This window comes from Cotesia glomerata, linkage group LG8 (genome assembly GCF_020080835.1).
Source record: "Cotesia glomerata isolate CgM1 linkage group LG8, MPM_Cglom_v2.3, whole genome shotgun sequence".
NCBI classification, from domain to species: domain Eukaryota; kingdom Metazoa; phylum Arthropoda; class Insecta; order Hymenoptera; family Braconidae; genus Cotesia; species Cotesia glomerata.
In genome coordinates, this window is record NC_058165.1 from 5,627,724 (window position 1) to 5,644,854 (window position 17,131).

The following is a 17,131-nucleotide window of genomic DNA, read 5'->3' on the forward strand; positions in this document are numbered from 1 at the left end:
ATTATGATGTAAACTCAATAATTACGACAATGATCAGTCTTTCGGGTAATTCGTCAGTAAATATGTCACAAATTAGTTCTATATATTGTTTTCTTCAATTAAAATTTTATCCGGTTTCAAAATTCTGATTAATTTGGAAACTGTTGTTCCTAAGCAGTTACTTAAAATTTGGTCATTTATAATTAAAATCTTATAATCTTTGCAATTTTTTGGTAAATATTTGAGAAACTTTTTTTTCAAAAGTTAATTTTTTTTCCAAAATTTGTTCTAAATAGTTTTAAATTTATTATTGAATTATGATTTTAATTCATGAATTAAGTTATACATTATTATTGTTATTATATTATTATTATACTTTACTTGTACACCTCTCGGTTTTTACAAGGCTGATTCCTCTTTTTCTCCTAGCTCTACGCTTTTTCTATTTCTCATATTGGACCTCAGCAAGTCCCACCTGACACTTCATTTCTACTTTCAATTTTTGCGGCTGTGGACCGACTTGTGCTTTCTGTACCGTATTCACCCTGAACCTCATCTTCTCAGGCTGTTGGAACAGAATCATGGGGAAACCACAGAGAAAACCCATGATAGTACAGTCGGAGCTGGGCTAAGTCTACAGTGATTGATAAGAAACTCTTCTTTATTGACCACTGGAGCATTAGGCCCCTCTCCTAGTATGCAGAGATCCCTCGCGCTAGCCAACGCTGACTAAAGTAGTCACCCATTCAAGTTGTTGCTTAAATGTGTGATCGCCCAAGTCAGACGTGTGCCGCCCGGCTATCTCTGCCACTTCCAGAGGCTGGCAACGTAACGTAACGCACATATTTTTAATTATAATCACTGAAAAATATTGGTGCGTGCTGGGATCGAACCCGGGTCCCACTCTTTCGAAAAGCGAGCACCGTGCCGACCAGGCCATTGCCAGCCTCTATTAGTGTTATTATATTATTTTTTGCTCGACGGGCAGAAAGCGTCAACTTTCGGCCCGCTGCGTTAAACGAAAGTGCCGCTTTCTGCCTTCGTCGAGCAAAAAAATAGTATACACTCCACGGGAAGTAAATAAGAAAGCCTCAGATCACATGTTTGTCAACCTCGGCTTCGCCTCGGCCGACAATTACATGTGATCTGAGACATTTCTTACTTTACTTCCCTAGGTGAGTAATATACTATTTATTAAAAATCAATTTTCTTTATTTGAAATCTTATCTAAATTTTGAAATTTTATATCTTTTTTCTCCTGCCTTAAGCCGAAAGTTCAAATTCCTTCCGTTTGCAGCCGGAATAAAGCGACACTTTCTATCCCCGGAATAAATGAACGCGCACGCGCAATAGTGCCTACATCAGCTCTCACGCACTGTACGTTTTTCTCTCTAACACATACTTTTTCCGTCAGCACTTGATGTTGCGTCATTAGTGCAATATATTATAATTATAATAAGAATAATGTAATTTAGTGATTTGATTTTAAATACAATAAATTCGTCGTAAAACATGAGTTCTACAGATAGTCCCTATTCAAGTGACACTAACGACGAGGCTGGTAGAGATATCGAGGGAGAAGCCCAAAATATAACCAATAATATGGTAGCATCAAAATCCAGCAATGACTATTATCGTTGTTACAATAAATTTATTAAGTGGATAGTGAATAATAAAATTAAAAAAATCACTGAAAATGCGTTGCTGGTATATTTTGATGAACTATCAAAAAATCTTGCGCCATCAACGCTCTGGAGTAAATATTCTATGATAAAGTCACTGTTGAATCTCAAGCAAGGAATCGACATCGGAGAGTTTAATAAATTAAAACCATTTCTGAATAATCAATCAAAAGGTTTTCGAGCTAAAAAATCAGAAGTCTTAACATGGAATGAAATTAACAAGTTCCTTGAAACAGCAACGGATGAAATTTATCTAGCTGAAAAGGTAAGTTTAAAAAAAAACATTTGCATAAAATAAAATACCGAAATATTGATTGTTGAAATATTTGCATAATTATTTATAACAATTATTGAGATAACTATTTATAATAATTATTTACATAAGTATTTACAATTAATTAAATGATACTAAAGTTAGCTAACATCTGTCAATTTTTTTAATTTTCATGACAATTGTCATGACTTAAGTCAATTACAATGAAAAAAAACGCTTCTTAAAAATTTCAATAATAATTTTTTTTATTTTTCACGTGAAATTTATTTACTAAATTTTTTTTATAATAATTTAATTACTAAAGAAATAAAAAAAAATTTATATTGTCTGTTAACTTCAGTGTCAATTTATTAATAATATTTATAATTTATTAACAATATTTTTAATATTTACAAATAAATATTCACATCAATAAATATTGTTAAAATGACTATCCAACGTATCCTCAAATGACGTTTCCTTAAAATAACAATCCGGATTTCTGATTTAAGGATTAATTTGTTTGACTTAAAAGCATACAGGGAATAGCTCTTGTAAATATATCTAGTTTCGTCAAAACAGGCAACTGTTTCGTTAACGTGAGGATCTGTAGAGTTGAATCAACTAAATGTAACGCTAAAATAATGATATGGATCGTCATTTTGATGATCCGTTGTATAGCTGAATTGGCTATACAGCGTATATCTCTAAAAAAAATGACTATACGGTGTATAGTCAGAATAACGATACGTATCCTTATTCTAACAATATTTTTTTCTCCGTGTATTTTCATTACTCTCATGAGTTTTTTGAATACTTTAGTTCATAAACGAATGTTTAAAATTGATATGAATATTGATAGTTGTTTTATAATATATAATAAATATTAAAAAATGTAATTGGCTTTGCCGATCAATTCCAAAAACTATTCAGCTTTTAACATAAAAAAATCACGTCAATCGCCGCCAGGCTAGTCAAAATTAGTTAGTTCATTCGTGAGATATCGTTGACGAAAAAAGTGATTTTTTTAAATAACTTAAAAATTTCTCTACGGATTATTTAGCGACTAAGAAATAATCTTTTTTGTGCTAAAAAAAACTGCGTCGATTGCCATGAACTGCATCAAAATTGGTTAAATCGTTCGAGAGTTATTTAATTTTAAAAAATTCCAAAACAATGTTATTTTAACATAACTTCAAAATTTTACGTTGAATTGTTTGGTAGGTAATGAGTAATTTTTTGGTGCTTAATAAAATGCTTAGTAAGAATGCTGCAAGCCCCATCAAAAACGATTGATTTGATCGGAAGATATCGCAATTTAGAATTTTCAAAAAATTATGTATTTACAACCACTAAATTTTCAAGCTCAAAGAGCTTGAAAAAGTATACAAGTTGTATTTTTGAGCTCGAAGAATTCAATAATAATGATAATTAGAAGTCTATCTTAAAAATTATTATTATCTTTTTTTTAAACTAGTTAAAAATTATTTGTTTTTTTTTTTTTAAGTTTAATTTTCTATCGAACCGAAATTTTTAGTTTTTCCAAACTAATATTTATTTTGTTAAATTTTTTAAAAAAATTTAAATAAAAAAAGTACTTTTAAAAGAAAAAAATGATGAATTTCAGAGTTATTAATATTTAGGATACTTCAAACGAAGAGTAGTTGCTATTTGACATCTCAACATCCACGCACGCACAGATGCGAGATTGGCAACGTTCGTCATTTTTCGACGTAAATCCCTTATAAATCGTCTCAAGTTTCCCACACAGAGTCACAGATCTGGCATCATGCGAAAAGACCCGAGAGAGTTTCATATATACACGCGTACTCGTCAGAACCGGATGACTCATCCAACTAGATACTAAAGTAGATCTAGCAAATTATTATTCGACAAATTGACAGGTAATAAATCTACTTTATTCAATTTCTCATTATTTTTTTATCTTATGATTTATACATATAAATAAATATACATTTATATTCACAAAAATCTATAAAATCAAATTAGATATGTATTTTTCATATTTTCTAATTACATTCGTAAAACATATTTAAAATCATTGATTTTTATAGTAAAAAGTTAAAAAAAATGTAATTTCAATAATTATGCAGAAAATGAATGTGGCTTATAAAGAAAATTTAAACGTGAATGCACACAGAAAACAGAGATTTGAATCCCATGCTGCCATATACATTCGCATTTATGAGTATATAAGTAGTTTTCGTAAAATATGCAAGTGCATAAACGCTGAAAGGTAAATGCGTACGTAACCTAGATGGACACAGTTATGACGGTTCATGAATAGCCTCATAATGAATGCTCGCTAGTCCCCTTTATATTCTTGTTGTATGAATAGGTCGTCTGCTATGGCATAGATATGAAATGTAACTCTAACGCATTATTTTCTGTGCTTCAAATTGTTTTACGCCTATAAACACAACCTGCTGTCGGAAAAAACGACAGTTGGTGCGTAAAAATACAATAAAATTTATGCTTTTTATTACGTAAAATCGATTTTATCATCAATTTTAGATTGTTAAACTGTTTCTTTTATCATATATTGTAAAACTAATTAAATTACATTTTTTTGATATAATTTTTCATTAAAGCTGACTTTTTATTCAGTGATTTCTCTTTTGTTGTTCAAAAACACAGTTTTTTGAGTACACAAATTTTTTTTATTTTTATTTTTTTATTTTTTTTTTTGGAATCTTATGCGTCAGCCTTCTGGCCTAGATACGTGGGATTTTTACGTCCCTTCCTACTATTTATTGTGCTTGATGTGTCTAAATACACATCTTTACCTCCTATCCGCGGCTGTGGCCGACTTACAGCCTGTACCCGCATTTGCCTGTGCCCCGCCCCTTAGCACAGTGACCAAGGAAACCGCAGAAACCTGGCCAGGGTACAGTCGGCAAGGGAGCAAGCCTTGGGAATCGCAGAAAAATTACGACTGCCAGGGCTCGAACCCACGCTTGAGCGACTGTTGTACGGGCAGTTTAAGACTTAAACCACTCGACCACGCAGTCGCCTATAAATTACTTTTTATTTTAACAAGGATATCTATTAAACGAATCAGGCAACTTTTATTTCGTTTGTAGCATTTATCGCGCTTTATTAAGGTAGTTCCGCTGTGGTGAAGTGTGGTCGGAGAGCATTTACTATTGTCGGAATGTTGATATTGCTGTCAAATAATTATTTACCATACATAATGTATTTTCTAATCCAATGTCCGATGTATGAAAATCTCTGAAATCATTTCTAGACAGAAACTCAACTTCAAAATTCTATATGAGCTCTTCCAAGGATGTCTTACTCTACGCAATTCTTATTTCTGATTTTTGACTTGATAAAAATAAAAAAAGATCTGATTCAAGCACATATTTAAAAGCTCAATATAAAGATTCAACATGTGATTTTGATAAAATGATGTAGCCAATTAAATGCTAAATTATATATCTACTAGCTGTTACCCGCCCGCTTCGCTGAGCGCTTTATAGAATTGCATTTTTAGATTTAGACTTGAAATTTAATTGGAGTATTGTTTTGATTTGCATAGATTCCAAATGAGCATTGTAAGTTTTAGTTGGTCATTGCAAGTCTCATAAGTCAAGTTTAAATCTATCTAGCTTCAAGTGCGAACAATTTTTCTGTTATTTAAAATTTTCTCAGTGACATCAATTTTTACAGAAAATAAATTTAGCATGTTTTTTACGAATTCTATTTAAATAAGTAGCCAAATTGATTTTTCACATATCTGGTGTTTGAAAAATGCATTCATTTTAATCTGTTACATTCCCTTGATCCCGCAATAAGAACAATTTATAAGTTATGTAATCAGCAAAAATAACATGTATGTAAAATTCTTAGTCCATTGACTGAATTACTACATGTAATGTTAAGTTTTGGAAACCTTACAATGACTTTTTTCCCGCTGCCAAAGAGACGTTTGCTGTAAGGAAATTTTTAGTAAATGTTATTGAAACTCAATAGACATGGCCTAAATTTCATGTTTCAAAAATTCCTAGTTTATAAACAACAACATTTTCAGTAGATTTCATAGAAATCTAACTATTTTATTTCATGGAACCAATTATCATAACCAAACACACGATCAGCATATAAATATAAATTTTCAACACTTAGTTCACCAGACATAATTAGCTTCTTTCTTAAACTTTTTTTAAATTACGTTAAATCAATAAAATATTAAGGTTATGTAATAAGAACAAAAAAAATTGTATTAAAAACAAATGAATGAAAAATGAGAGTCTTTTGTTTTTATTAGCGGGTAAAAATGTATATAAAAGTAAATCGTAAAAAAAATGAGAAAGGGTTGATAAAATTCAAAAAATAAGGAGTCTATAACCATCTACGAAAAATTCTGCGTCGAATGGTATCAGTCTCATCCCGATAGCTTCATCCGTTCTTGAGTTATAAATAGTGTAACTAACATGACTTTCTTTTATATATATAGAATGTATTTTTTCTTGTACGTATAGGTTTAAATCCTCAAAGTGCAACAAAAGGAATTAAAAGAAATTAATTATTTACCATAGAAATACTATATAAAAATGACCAAAAAAATGTTTTAATTATAATATTTCGATTCGACAACAAAACGATAAAGTGCTATTTTTTTTATTAATTAATCAACAAAATATTATTTTTTATTCTGCTAGTTTTTTTTTTCCAATTCAGTCGAGGAATTTTTTAAATATTACAAAGAATATTTGGGTGGTCAGAGAGATTTAGATGCTTTAAATGAGAAGTAAGCTTGAAAACCGGGAATTTTGTCATTAAATATTTTGCTTTCTAAATAGTAAAAAATTCTTTAACTTCGAGATTTATTAGTAAACGTTATTTTTTAACTGTGAAACAAAAATTAACAAAAATTGTCGGAAAGTGGTTGTTGGACGGAGGAACTACTTTAAAGAAGTATACAAATTCTTGAATATTATAAGCTTGAAATTATTAGAAAATTTCAAGGATGGCCTGGGAAGTCAACTGTTTTCCAATTTTTTTTTTCTTTAATGTCTTTCTTTGAAAATCCGTAGTTTTACATTATTTTTTTTCTAAATTTTGAAACGTCAATCATTCGAGATTATTGTTTCAAATTACCGACGTTACTTTCACTCCTTAAACATAGCCATTCAGAGCTTTATATTACAGGATTTTATTGAATAAAATTTAATGTATTGTCGTATTTTGCAATTATTTTTTTATTTAAAATTAAAAATCATTGGTAATAGGTCAGTGTATTAAGATAAATCGAACAAAAGTAAATATTGCAGATTTTAATTATTTTGTACTCAGTAGTGAGTTACACTGACATTCATAAGCGAATCTAGGTTCATGGTCATTGTATCTATTGTATCAATTGTCTATCGTTATCTTTATATGTGAATTTTAATGTGAAAAAAAAATTAACAAAATCTACCTTAAGCAGAAATCATTAATTTTCATAGCGAAAATGAAAAAATTGTTAATTTTGTAATTTTTCCATTAATAATTTATTGTTTTAAAGATATTGATATATTTATCAAATGAGATCTCATTCTTCATAAATTTTTGTTTTAATAAAAATGATCAGAGCATAAAAAAAGTAAAAATTTAATTAATGACAATGCTGTCTCTGAGGATCTTCGTGTGTGGTACGATTAGCTGAGAAGTAAGCGAGGAAACAGTGAGATGACGGAGTGCCCTCTGAGGAACAACCCTCGATGCAAACTCCTCGTATGAATATGTCTCTGTTAATTCAAACTTTGTCCCAGCGGTAGTGGTCATATACTCTCTGTCTCTCTCTCTCCGTGCTTCTTTTTCGTTTTTGTTAACAACAAGCATTAAAATTCAAGCAAAAATGATAATTCAATTACCTTTTGCCACATATACTGTTTATCGTATTACTTCGTAACTATTTTATTGCATTTTATCACATTATTTACTGTTTTTCCTGTCTAGTGTATTATGATAAATTTCTATAAGCCCCAATTGCCGTGAATCTTATTTATTATTGAGTTGAAAAAAAATGATGCAAAAAAAGTACTGAACAATAGGGAAAAACGTATAAAAACACCGCTGAGAGACATTGAAAATTCAGTTAGGAGACACCATAAGGTGAGACTTTATGTCATATCTTCTCGGGCAAAACCCTACTTATTTCCACAGTGACTAACCCTCTGCTTTCTCTCTATTCACTCAACTATGTATGTTTGTCTGTATGTGTGTATGTATACATCAAGACTACTATTATAATTTATTTAAGAAATAATACGAAATTCCACATTATACGACCAATAGATTTGTCACCTAACAAAGTTTTATGTCTCTCGTGAATTTTCAATAACCTGCTTGGAAGTTGCGGATTTTATATATGTATATGCGTGAGACTTGGAATTTCATTTGAAAATTATTTTTGCAGAAGAACATTGTATTATTATATTTTAAATAGCTTATAAAATATGAAAACGTCGATAATCATAAAAAATTATTTTAATATTGTTAAATTGAACTTTGTTGTATTTTTATTTTTTTGAATTTTTATTGTGAAAGTTAATAAGATATACTTTGTAACAGGAGTGGTCGCTCTCGTTCAGTTGGTCTCAATAAATTCCGTCCAATTATAGATGCAACAATGAATTTCTTTAATATTCTGTAAAATTCAATACAATAAATACGATGCAAAGATTCAAGTCGTGAGCACAAAGGCCTCGCGACAATAATTAACCTAAAAAAATTTATTAATTAAATTTATGGTCTCGTTCCTCGTGAAGCCTCAAGGACGTGTACACTTACCTTTGTTCAAGATGACAGGTGAACTCTCCTCTTCGGTGTCATTTCGACTGTCCAGTATCCTGGTTTCAACACAATAATCCAAAATTTTGCTCGCCGGTGTTTTTATAATCTTTCTCTGCGTGCTTCTTGAACTTTCTTATTTTTGCATGCTTCATTTTCCGGGAGGGCGGTGGGGCACTTTTTGATCTATGCGACCCAGTGACGAGTCGAATAACTAATCAATAAATCGAAAGGTAAGGGAAAACCCTTACCCATCGCTGTGAAAATTAACTGTCGATAATAATGCCCGCGAGAAATTCAATTTTCCCGGTTAGAACTTAAATATTTTTTCATTGCACGGAAAAAAGTAAACTGTAATATTCACTCGGATTCCGGTTAATTTTTAGAGTTTCAAAAAGTAAAGCGGACATCGGGGTGGCAAAAATATAAATATTACAGAACTTAATGTAGAAAGTATAAAAGCCACAATTTATAATTTAATATCCAAAATAAGTGATTAGTAGCTGTCACTATAGTAAATAACGACTCTTTCATCTTAAAAAATTACAGTTTCAAACAGTAAAAATTGCCATTTCAATATATAGTCCATATTATGAGGAGAAGGGGAACTCAGATGAACGAGAAGGGGGTCTCACTCTAGGAAAATTTAACATTTGAAACAGTAAAAATTATACTTTTAAAATATACATTTTACCAGTCCAAGCAAGTCAATAATTACAGTTTGATTTTTAGCGTTGCGTTTAAAATTTACCATTTTACTTTGTAAATATTGACGTTGCTTGTATTAGAAATTTACTAATTTTATTTTATACTTTTTACATATAAGATCATTTTTTAGGTACGAAATGATAAATATCAAAGTCTGAATTCTTAATTATTATAATTTAACATTTTAGACATTTGCATAGCGAATATTACTGTTTGAAATAGTATTTTCTTCCATGTAAAGAGTAAATTGTAACGTTTAAATAGTAAATATTATAAAGTAAATAGTAAAATCACGATTTTATTGTTTGAAATGGTAATTTTTAGCAGTTGATCATTACTTATTATAAATCGACTGTTATTTATTACAGTTTACTTTTACTTTTTTCCGTGTGTGAATTAAAAATTTTTTAAATTTTAAAGTTAATTTTTTATAAAATAAGCAATTTTGAATTTTTCAATGGTATCGTTTGTTTTAATACTCATTAGATTATTCTTAGCCTATTTATGTGTTTTTTTTTTTTTACTTATTTTGGTGAATATTAACTCTTTTATTTCTTTCACAGTATGTGAATTTGATCATTTTTTATTTTTCGATCAAAGAAAATCATCAATCTAAAAAAAACAAAAAAATCTGGCTCATGGGGGGATCGAACCCGCGACCTTCGCGTTATTAGCACGACGCTCTAACCATCTGAGCTAATGAGCCGAATGTACCTACCTTAACATTACGAGTTTGATAACTAACCGTTGAATTAACCATTGATTATGAATATAATGAGTTACAAATAAAATAATTATTTTTTGCCAAATTAATTTTTAAATTCATGAAGTATGAAGCTAAGAATAAATCAAATACAAAATATTTTCTATTATTTTATTGGAAATAATATTATACTTTAAGACACACAATATATTTTACGGAAAAAAATTATGTTAAAAGTTGCTATAAAAATATTTTAATTTCTAGTATTTGATATTGCAATTTATTTGAAGCGTATGTTGATTTTAAAATAAATGAAGAAAAATAATTAATATATCACATAAAAAATTTTTATAATTTAATATATTACAATATTATACATTCACATTAGTGTTTCCTAGTAAGTTTCTATAAAATATGATAATTCATATTTTTTAGAAAATTCTACTCTACCGATCGTAGTTACTGCTTTTATTTACGAAATATTACTATATCGACTTTTCTATGCTACAATAACATCGTACCTTTTTCTTGCATATATATCTATCTATACTAATAAATGGAAAGCCGATTTTTTGTTCGGTTATACTGCGAAAACTATTGAACCGATCGGAATAATACTTATACCATTAGATGCAGTGTGTTTCGGAGAAGGCTTAAGTATATGACATGTTGGTGATTACTTATCCTAAACCTATATTTTTTTGACTTAGAAATAATGAATTTTTCTTGTAACTAAATTTATTCTATTCGATTGTCATTTGTTTAAAATTAATTTTCTAATTCTTTTGGTTATGTTCATATACTAGGTAGATTTTTTCACTTATGAGACCTGCAATTTCTTTAACTGAAACTTACAATGCTCACTACAAATATTTTTTTTTCATATCAATCATTATTAATTTTTGTAAGAAAGACGCGGGAATGTTATAATGATTGCACATTGAAAGCTACAATGAATATTAGCTAGAATAATTACATGGATAAAAGGAACATGCCAATTCGATAGAATTGGGAATCTGTGCAAGTCAAAACAATACTCTATTTCAATTTCAAGTCTAGATTTAAAAATGCAAGTCTATAAAACGCCCAGCGGAGCGGGTGAGTAACAGCTAGATTTATATAAAAAATGAGTCCTGGATTACGATATTATTATTGTAATTTTCACTTAAATTTTTTCCGTGTAAAAAAAAACGTATTTTAAAATACATTACTGTTAGTATTATTGGATAAAAATATCCTTCGATAGAGGCCATTATTATCTTATCAGTAATTCCTTAACAATCAGTTTTTTGAATACACTTGTCGCTATTATTACTTCTGACAAATCCATTGTCAAAATCACAACCGCAGCCACCAATTAAACAATCCTTAAAAAAAAAAAAGTTAATTAAAAGTGTTTAAAATTGTGATTAGTTGATTACTTACCGTATGCTTGCATTCTTCAGTAATGTACGGAGTTTGACAAGTCGCCTCGCACATTCGACCGCAAAACAGAACAGCTTCTCCTTCACCGCAATTGTGCATTATTTGTGCACTTACTAATTAAATAGAATAATAAAAATAACAATAACAATGAATAATTGTATGAACTTTTAAATAAAGTACTTACTAATCTGCACGCATATGGTAATCGACAGGACGATTATTTTGTTCATCGCAGCGTTCAAAGCTTAAAAACAAATATTACTGTTCTGTTGTGAGTTCTTATCTTATATACCAATGTTGGTAATTAGTTTTATATTTATTCCACAATCTACACAGATAACTATAACGTCAATTTTTATGTAATTACGCTTACGTATCAATATAAAGTATTATGACTTTGAAGTAAAGTAAACAAGTTACTACTTTTTCCTCATATTCTTATCAATTTTAGTGATATAATTATTAATAAATTATTATTAGTCTTCTAACTATGATTATATTTTTTTATTACTATTGTTATTATGGTTTCCAGCTTTTCAACCGAGTAAGCTATAGAAGTAATACTTAATATGTTTTGAAGCGAAAGATAGAGGCATGAAAGTTGTTAGTGGCCCCCGAAGGTGCTGTGCACTGACTTTCGCTTGTATCTCTTGCTGCCTCACACCATTTTTCGTTTCCAATGACAACGAGCACAGCAGCTCGATAGCTTCCTTTCTGATTTATTATCTCCCACCTAGCCATTGATAATTTTTTGTCACTCATGATTTTTTATCGTAGTTTGTAATATACAATTTTTTATATGCATATCTTCTTTAAATCGGTCTATCAGACATTTTTCTGGATTACCATAAGAATTTTTCCTGTTTGTTTTTCTCAGTGACATTTTTTTGCACGTCTGAAGGTTAAGAATAACAAATTATTTATTAATAATTTATTAAGCTCTCCGTGCTTAAAATAGCAATTCTTACACATTTTCAGTTCTTTGAATAGTTGTTCTATGGTGGCACGGAGGCACTATCAGAGTCGGAAAAATTAGTCCCCGGTGACTTGACCATCAGTCAAGTACATCGTCGGCAATCATGAGCTGTGTAGGTGAGGTCGGAGATGATTAGATCCACTCGGATTTAAGATGTGAAGTCCTAAGGATCAGACCGCTTTAAGTACTCTAGGATAGGAGAAATTAGTTCAAGAAAATTTGCAAGACTGCAGATTTGATTCTAAAAAAGAGTTTGATGGTTGCATTTGTACAGAGAAAAAAATTAGGAAAACGGTTGACCCTAAAGGCCATCCCTGCAACTTCCCGCTAATCCCATACTTGAGCACTCAAAATTGCACTAATTACGTTTTTGAGCTCTTCGAGCTCAAAAAAATTAATTTCGTGTCATTTTGAGCTCTCCGAGCTCAAAAATCTGATAAGAGTTAAAAAAAACACTATTTTTTGAATTTTTAAATCGCAATAACTTTTGAATGAATGAACCGATTTCCATGCAGTTGGCAGCATTCGATGAAGTTTTTTAGATCTCATTAAAAATCTTTAAGTTTAAATTGATCAAACAAGGAATTTCGAAGTAATTCCAAAAAAATGCTTTTTTCGGTTTTCTTTCTACAACGATAACTCACGAAAGAATCAACCGATTTTGACCGGACTGGCGGCAATCGACGTGTTTTTTTTTATGGAAAGAGCTGATTAGTTTTTGCAATCGATCGGTAGAGCTATTTAAAAGTTATTAAAAAAAAAACTATATTTCAAAAAATTGTTTTGTAGTTTTTTTGAAATTTCTCAAAATCTACCGGTTCGAATCGGTGTAAAGTGTATTTAAAACCTAAGTTTGGTCGAGACCTTTCGAATGGCATCAACTGCGAAGAAATCGGTCAAGCCGTTCAAAAGTTATAAGAGGGTCACAAGAAAATTATGAAATTTTCAGATCAATTCAGCACACCGTTTTTGGGTAATTAATTTTCGAAATTGCATTTTTTAAACGTAGAGGTATAGAGTATAGAGGAATAGTAAAGTGAGTATAAAGTAAGGTATTGTTAATTTTTCACTGATATTTTTAGCAGATTCTATTATGAATGATTTCCTAATCTTATATAGTTTATTTATTGACCCTAGACTACGGCAAGCAGATAAATAAAAATACCTAACTAAAATGTAAAAGTGATTAAAACAGCACGTGTCAGTACAAATTGCAGAAAGTTAGATAGCATAATATACAAATCTGTAGATATGTTACAGTATATCCTATAAATTGTATCATTGTGTGGAACTGAAGTATACAAGCTACATTTGTTGCGTAAATAGAGAAATAAGAGTCAATAAAGACTATTACAACAGTAGTAGTAGTAGTAGTAACAGCGTTGACAATTGTTTAATATTAGTCACGTTCTGTGGGTGTATGTATTTCTCACATTACACTGTTTGTATAGGACTGGTGTGTCTGGTCAACGCAACACATTGCGTGCAATATCCTTAGTTTACTCCACGGATGAATTAATTTAGATACTTCGCGATATCTTGTATATTTGCGCCCTTATCTCAATGCCACACTACATTTCACTGTCAATAATAATTAGGATAACGAAAAAAAATTTTTTACATACAAAAAAATTAGGAAAACGGTTGACCCTAAAGGCCATCCCTGCAACTTCCCGCTACCTCCATAAAGCGCTCAACAATTAACTTATTTATTAAGCTCTCCGAGCTCAAATAAGTAGCTGTTCTGTGCTTTTGAGCTCTTCAAGCTCAAAAGACTGATGAAAATTTCATAGAACACTATTTTTTGAATTTTCAAACCGCAATAACTTTTGAATGAATTAACCGATTTTCTCGCGGTTTTATGGCATTCAACGCAGTTTTTTGCGTTCTTTGAAGAATCTTTAAGCGTAAACTGGTTAGACTAAAAATTTTATAGAAATTCTGAAAAAAATATTTTTTTCAATTTTAATCGACAACGATATTTCACGAACGAATCAACCGATTTTGACCGGGCTGGTGGCAATCGACGTGGTTTTTTGAGGTTAAGAGCTGATTAGTTCAAACTAATTATTAAATTATTTAATATCCATCTCTGCTGCAATTTAAAAGAAAAACTGTAACGCAGATAAGGAAGCATTAAATGCACGGTTTGAATCCCAGAATGGACATTAGCGCCATCTAACTATGACTGCTTATTGAAACGTTGCTTTCATCTCAACGCGTTTATTCGAAATATGGAACGACTTTCAGCACTCAGTTCACCATTGTATCTCTTCATTGTACGAACGCGAAACTATAAAGAGAATAATCTTGAATTTTCAATTTGTTCTTTGTTCATAGTTACGACACCGATATCATTATTGAGCAATTCGCCGTCGTATCAACAGTTACCTTTAATCTCAACAGGGAATAGATAATTCATAAGCTTTATCCAATTACGATTAACTACAACGGTTTGAGATTGTGAATTACGCTTAATGCTCGGAATAATAATAGTCGAGTGATAGGAGCATTATAGTAGAATAAAAACTGAAAATGTTCCTTATCACTTTTTCAGAAGCTATCATTATACCTACACAGAAAAAAATTAACTTGAATCAAGTGAAAAATTCTGGAACTAAGAAAATAATTTTGAAACGATTCATTGTCTTGAGTGAGGACGAAAAATTCTTTAAAGTAGTTTTCATGGTACAATATTGTCAAAAAATTAGAGATTATACGCGCCGCAAAAGTATATGAGCTTGTAGCCAAGTAATCCATAATTTTTACGCAAGACTGTACCCGTGGAGACGCAACCCATAAATTGTTTTTGTCCGATTCCGTAGATATATACTTTTTCATAAATTGTTGAACTTTAATCAGTTATTTATAAATAATTAGACGTTCAAAAATTTTTTTTTATTTTTTTTAAACTCACAACAAATACATAACTAAGAAACTGGTACAGAACTGCAGAGAGTGTATGCAATCAATGTTTAATATCCAATTTTTAATTGAATTCATCTCGGGTCATAGGTGGTCAGTCGACTTCAAATTTTAAGGGTGTATCATCATGTCCTCAATAAGTATACAAAAGCTTAGAATTTTCTGACAGTATGCTTTAACCACGACAACTACCTTAAATATTTAATATTATCATTAGGTGACAAGATACAATGTAAATGTTTAATTATTAATATTTTGAAAGATATAAGTTCATCCTAATGTGACCCTCATCGAGACTTTTCATTTGAGTATTCACATGCATTTTTTATATATTTCATATATATGATATTTCTGATATTTGTGAAATATATAAAAAAATCATGTGGGTATTCAAATGAAAGGTCTCGATAAGGGTAACATCAGGATGAGCTTATATCTTCAAAAATATCCTTAGGTCACGAGATACAGTGTAATTTATTAATTAAAGATATTTTTAAAGATATAAAGAGAATTCATCTCAGGTTATAGGTGGTCAATTGATTTCAAATTTTAAGGGTAATTGTATCATCATGTCCTTAATAAGTATCCAAAAATTTAGAATTTTCTGACGGTATGCCTTAACTACAACAACTACCTTAATCAAGTAAGATTTACTTAAACCAAGAAAAATTTCTTAGTTCAAGAATTTTTCTATTCAAATCAAGAAGATGAAGTTTTCAAAATTATGTACTTGATTAAAGTTAATTTTTTTTTGTGTATAAAAATTCAAACAGATGTGCAGTTATACAGTGTGCTACTTAAATTCAATATTCATGCAAGAGAACTGAGTGTACAGTATGCAAATCATTATCTACTTTGTGGTTAACTACTGTGATAATAAAGATACATGTCTGCATGGTAAAAAGCATATTCAGTTGGACACATTGTCTATACGGAGAATAATGACTAGCTCAATTATACATCAGACAACTTTTATCAGGACAAGTTCATACACTCGCCATTTTATCCATTAATTCGCTGAACTCACAGACTTCACTTTTAAAAAGCATCGAGCCGTAAAGACCTCGTCATCTGTGCATCTCCTATTACTCATATCATTGACTTGGTTGAATTATCAAGGGATTTCGTTATCCTACACCCTTATGTACATCATTATTGTTCGTATGTTTACTCTATAACCCTAGTGGTACTACCCATACAAAAAAATGAAGATCGGCCCGATACTGGGCCAAGACTGGTAACCGATCTTTAAGTATCGGCCGAGTATCGTGAAATATCGTTGGGCCAAGACTCGGAGAGCATCGGATGGTAACACCCAGCCGATATAGGCGACTGAGCATCGGCCGAACATAGTAACCAAGCATTGGCCGAGCATCGGCCAAGCATAGGCAAAAAAATCAAATTTTAGGTAAAATAATTAAAAAAATTTGTTTTTCGTTGTTTATTTTTGAATTATTATTATTCTGAGGTGATGGACTACTGGTTGATAGAAATTAATTCTGAAAAAATCCGGATCTGAAGGGATTTGAACCTGGTCCGTCTGCGTGGAAGTCTCGAGCGGTGTCACGGGCGCTACTAACTGATCTGAGTGTAGTGTTCATAGTTTAATCATTTCAATGTTCAGCATTTAATTTTTCTCAGTATAATTGAGTTAACTTGATTGTTGTTACAAATTTTTCTAT

General features: G+C 30.5%; 2 protein-coding genes and 1 non-coding gene across 3 annotated transcripts in view; all 3 read right to left on the reverse strand.

Moving 5' to 3' along the window:
* LOC123271024 (phenoloxidase-activating factor 2-like) overlaps nucleotides 1-17,131 on the reverse strand; it is a 36,291-nt gene that overhangs the window by 17,824 nt on the left and 1,336 nt on the right. The gene's annotated exons all lie outside the window — the stretch shown is intronic.
* Nucleotides 10,053-10,126, reverse strand: Trnai-aau. Its single transcript has one exon. It is a non-coding gene; the product is annotated as a tRNA-Ile (tRNA).
* LOC123271026 (serine protease inhibitor swm-1-like) lies at nucleotides 11,262-11,865 on the reverse strand. Its single transcript, XM_044737244.1, has 3 exons — nucleotides 11,733-11,865; nucleotides 11,549-11,661; nucleotides 11,262-11,490 (listed from the first exon to the last, which is right to left on the reverse strand). Exons 1-3 carry the CDS (start codon nucleotides 11,776-11,778, stop codon nucleotides 11,398-11,400), a joined length of 252 nt encoding a protein of 83 aa, XP_044593179.1. The 5' UTR covers nucleotides 11,779-11,865; the 3' UTR covers nucleotides 11,262-11,397.

Coding starts and splice junctions, on each gene's coding strand:
- LOC123271026 (XM_044737244.1), bottom strand. CDS start 11,778: ATGAACAAAATAATCGTCCTGTCGATTACCATATGCGTGCAGATTA. Junction 11,662..11,732: donor TACCATATGCGTGCAGATTA/GTAAGTACTTTA, acceptor CTATTTAATTAG/TAAGTGCACAAATAATGCAC. Junction 11,491..11,548: donor CTGAAGAATGCAAGCATACG/GTAAGTAATCAA, acceptor TTTTTTTTTAAG/GATTGTTTAATTGGTGGCTG.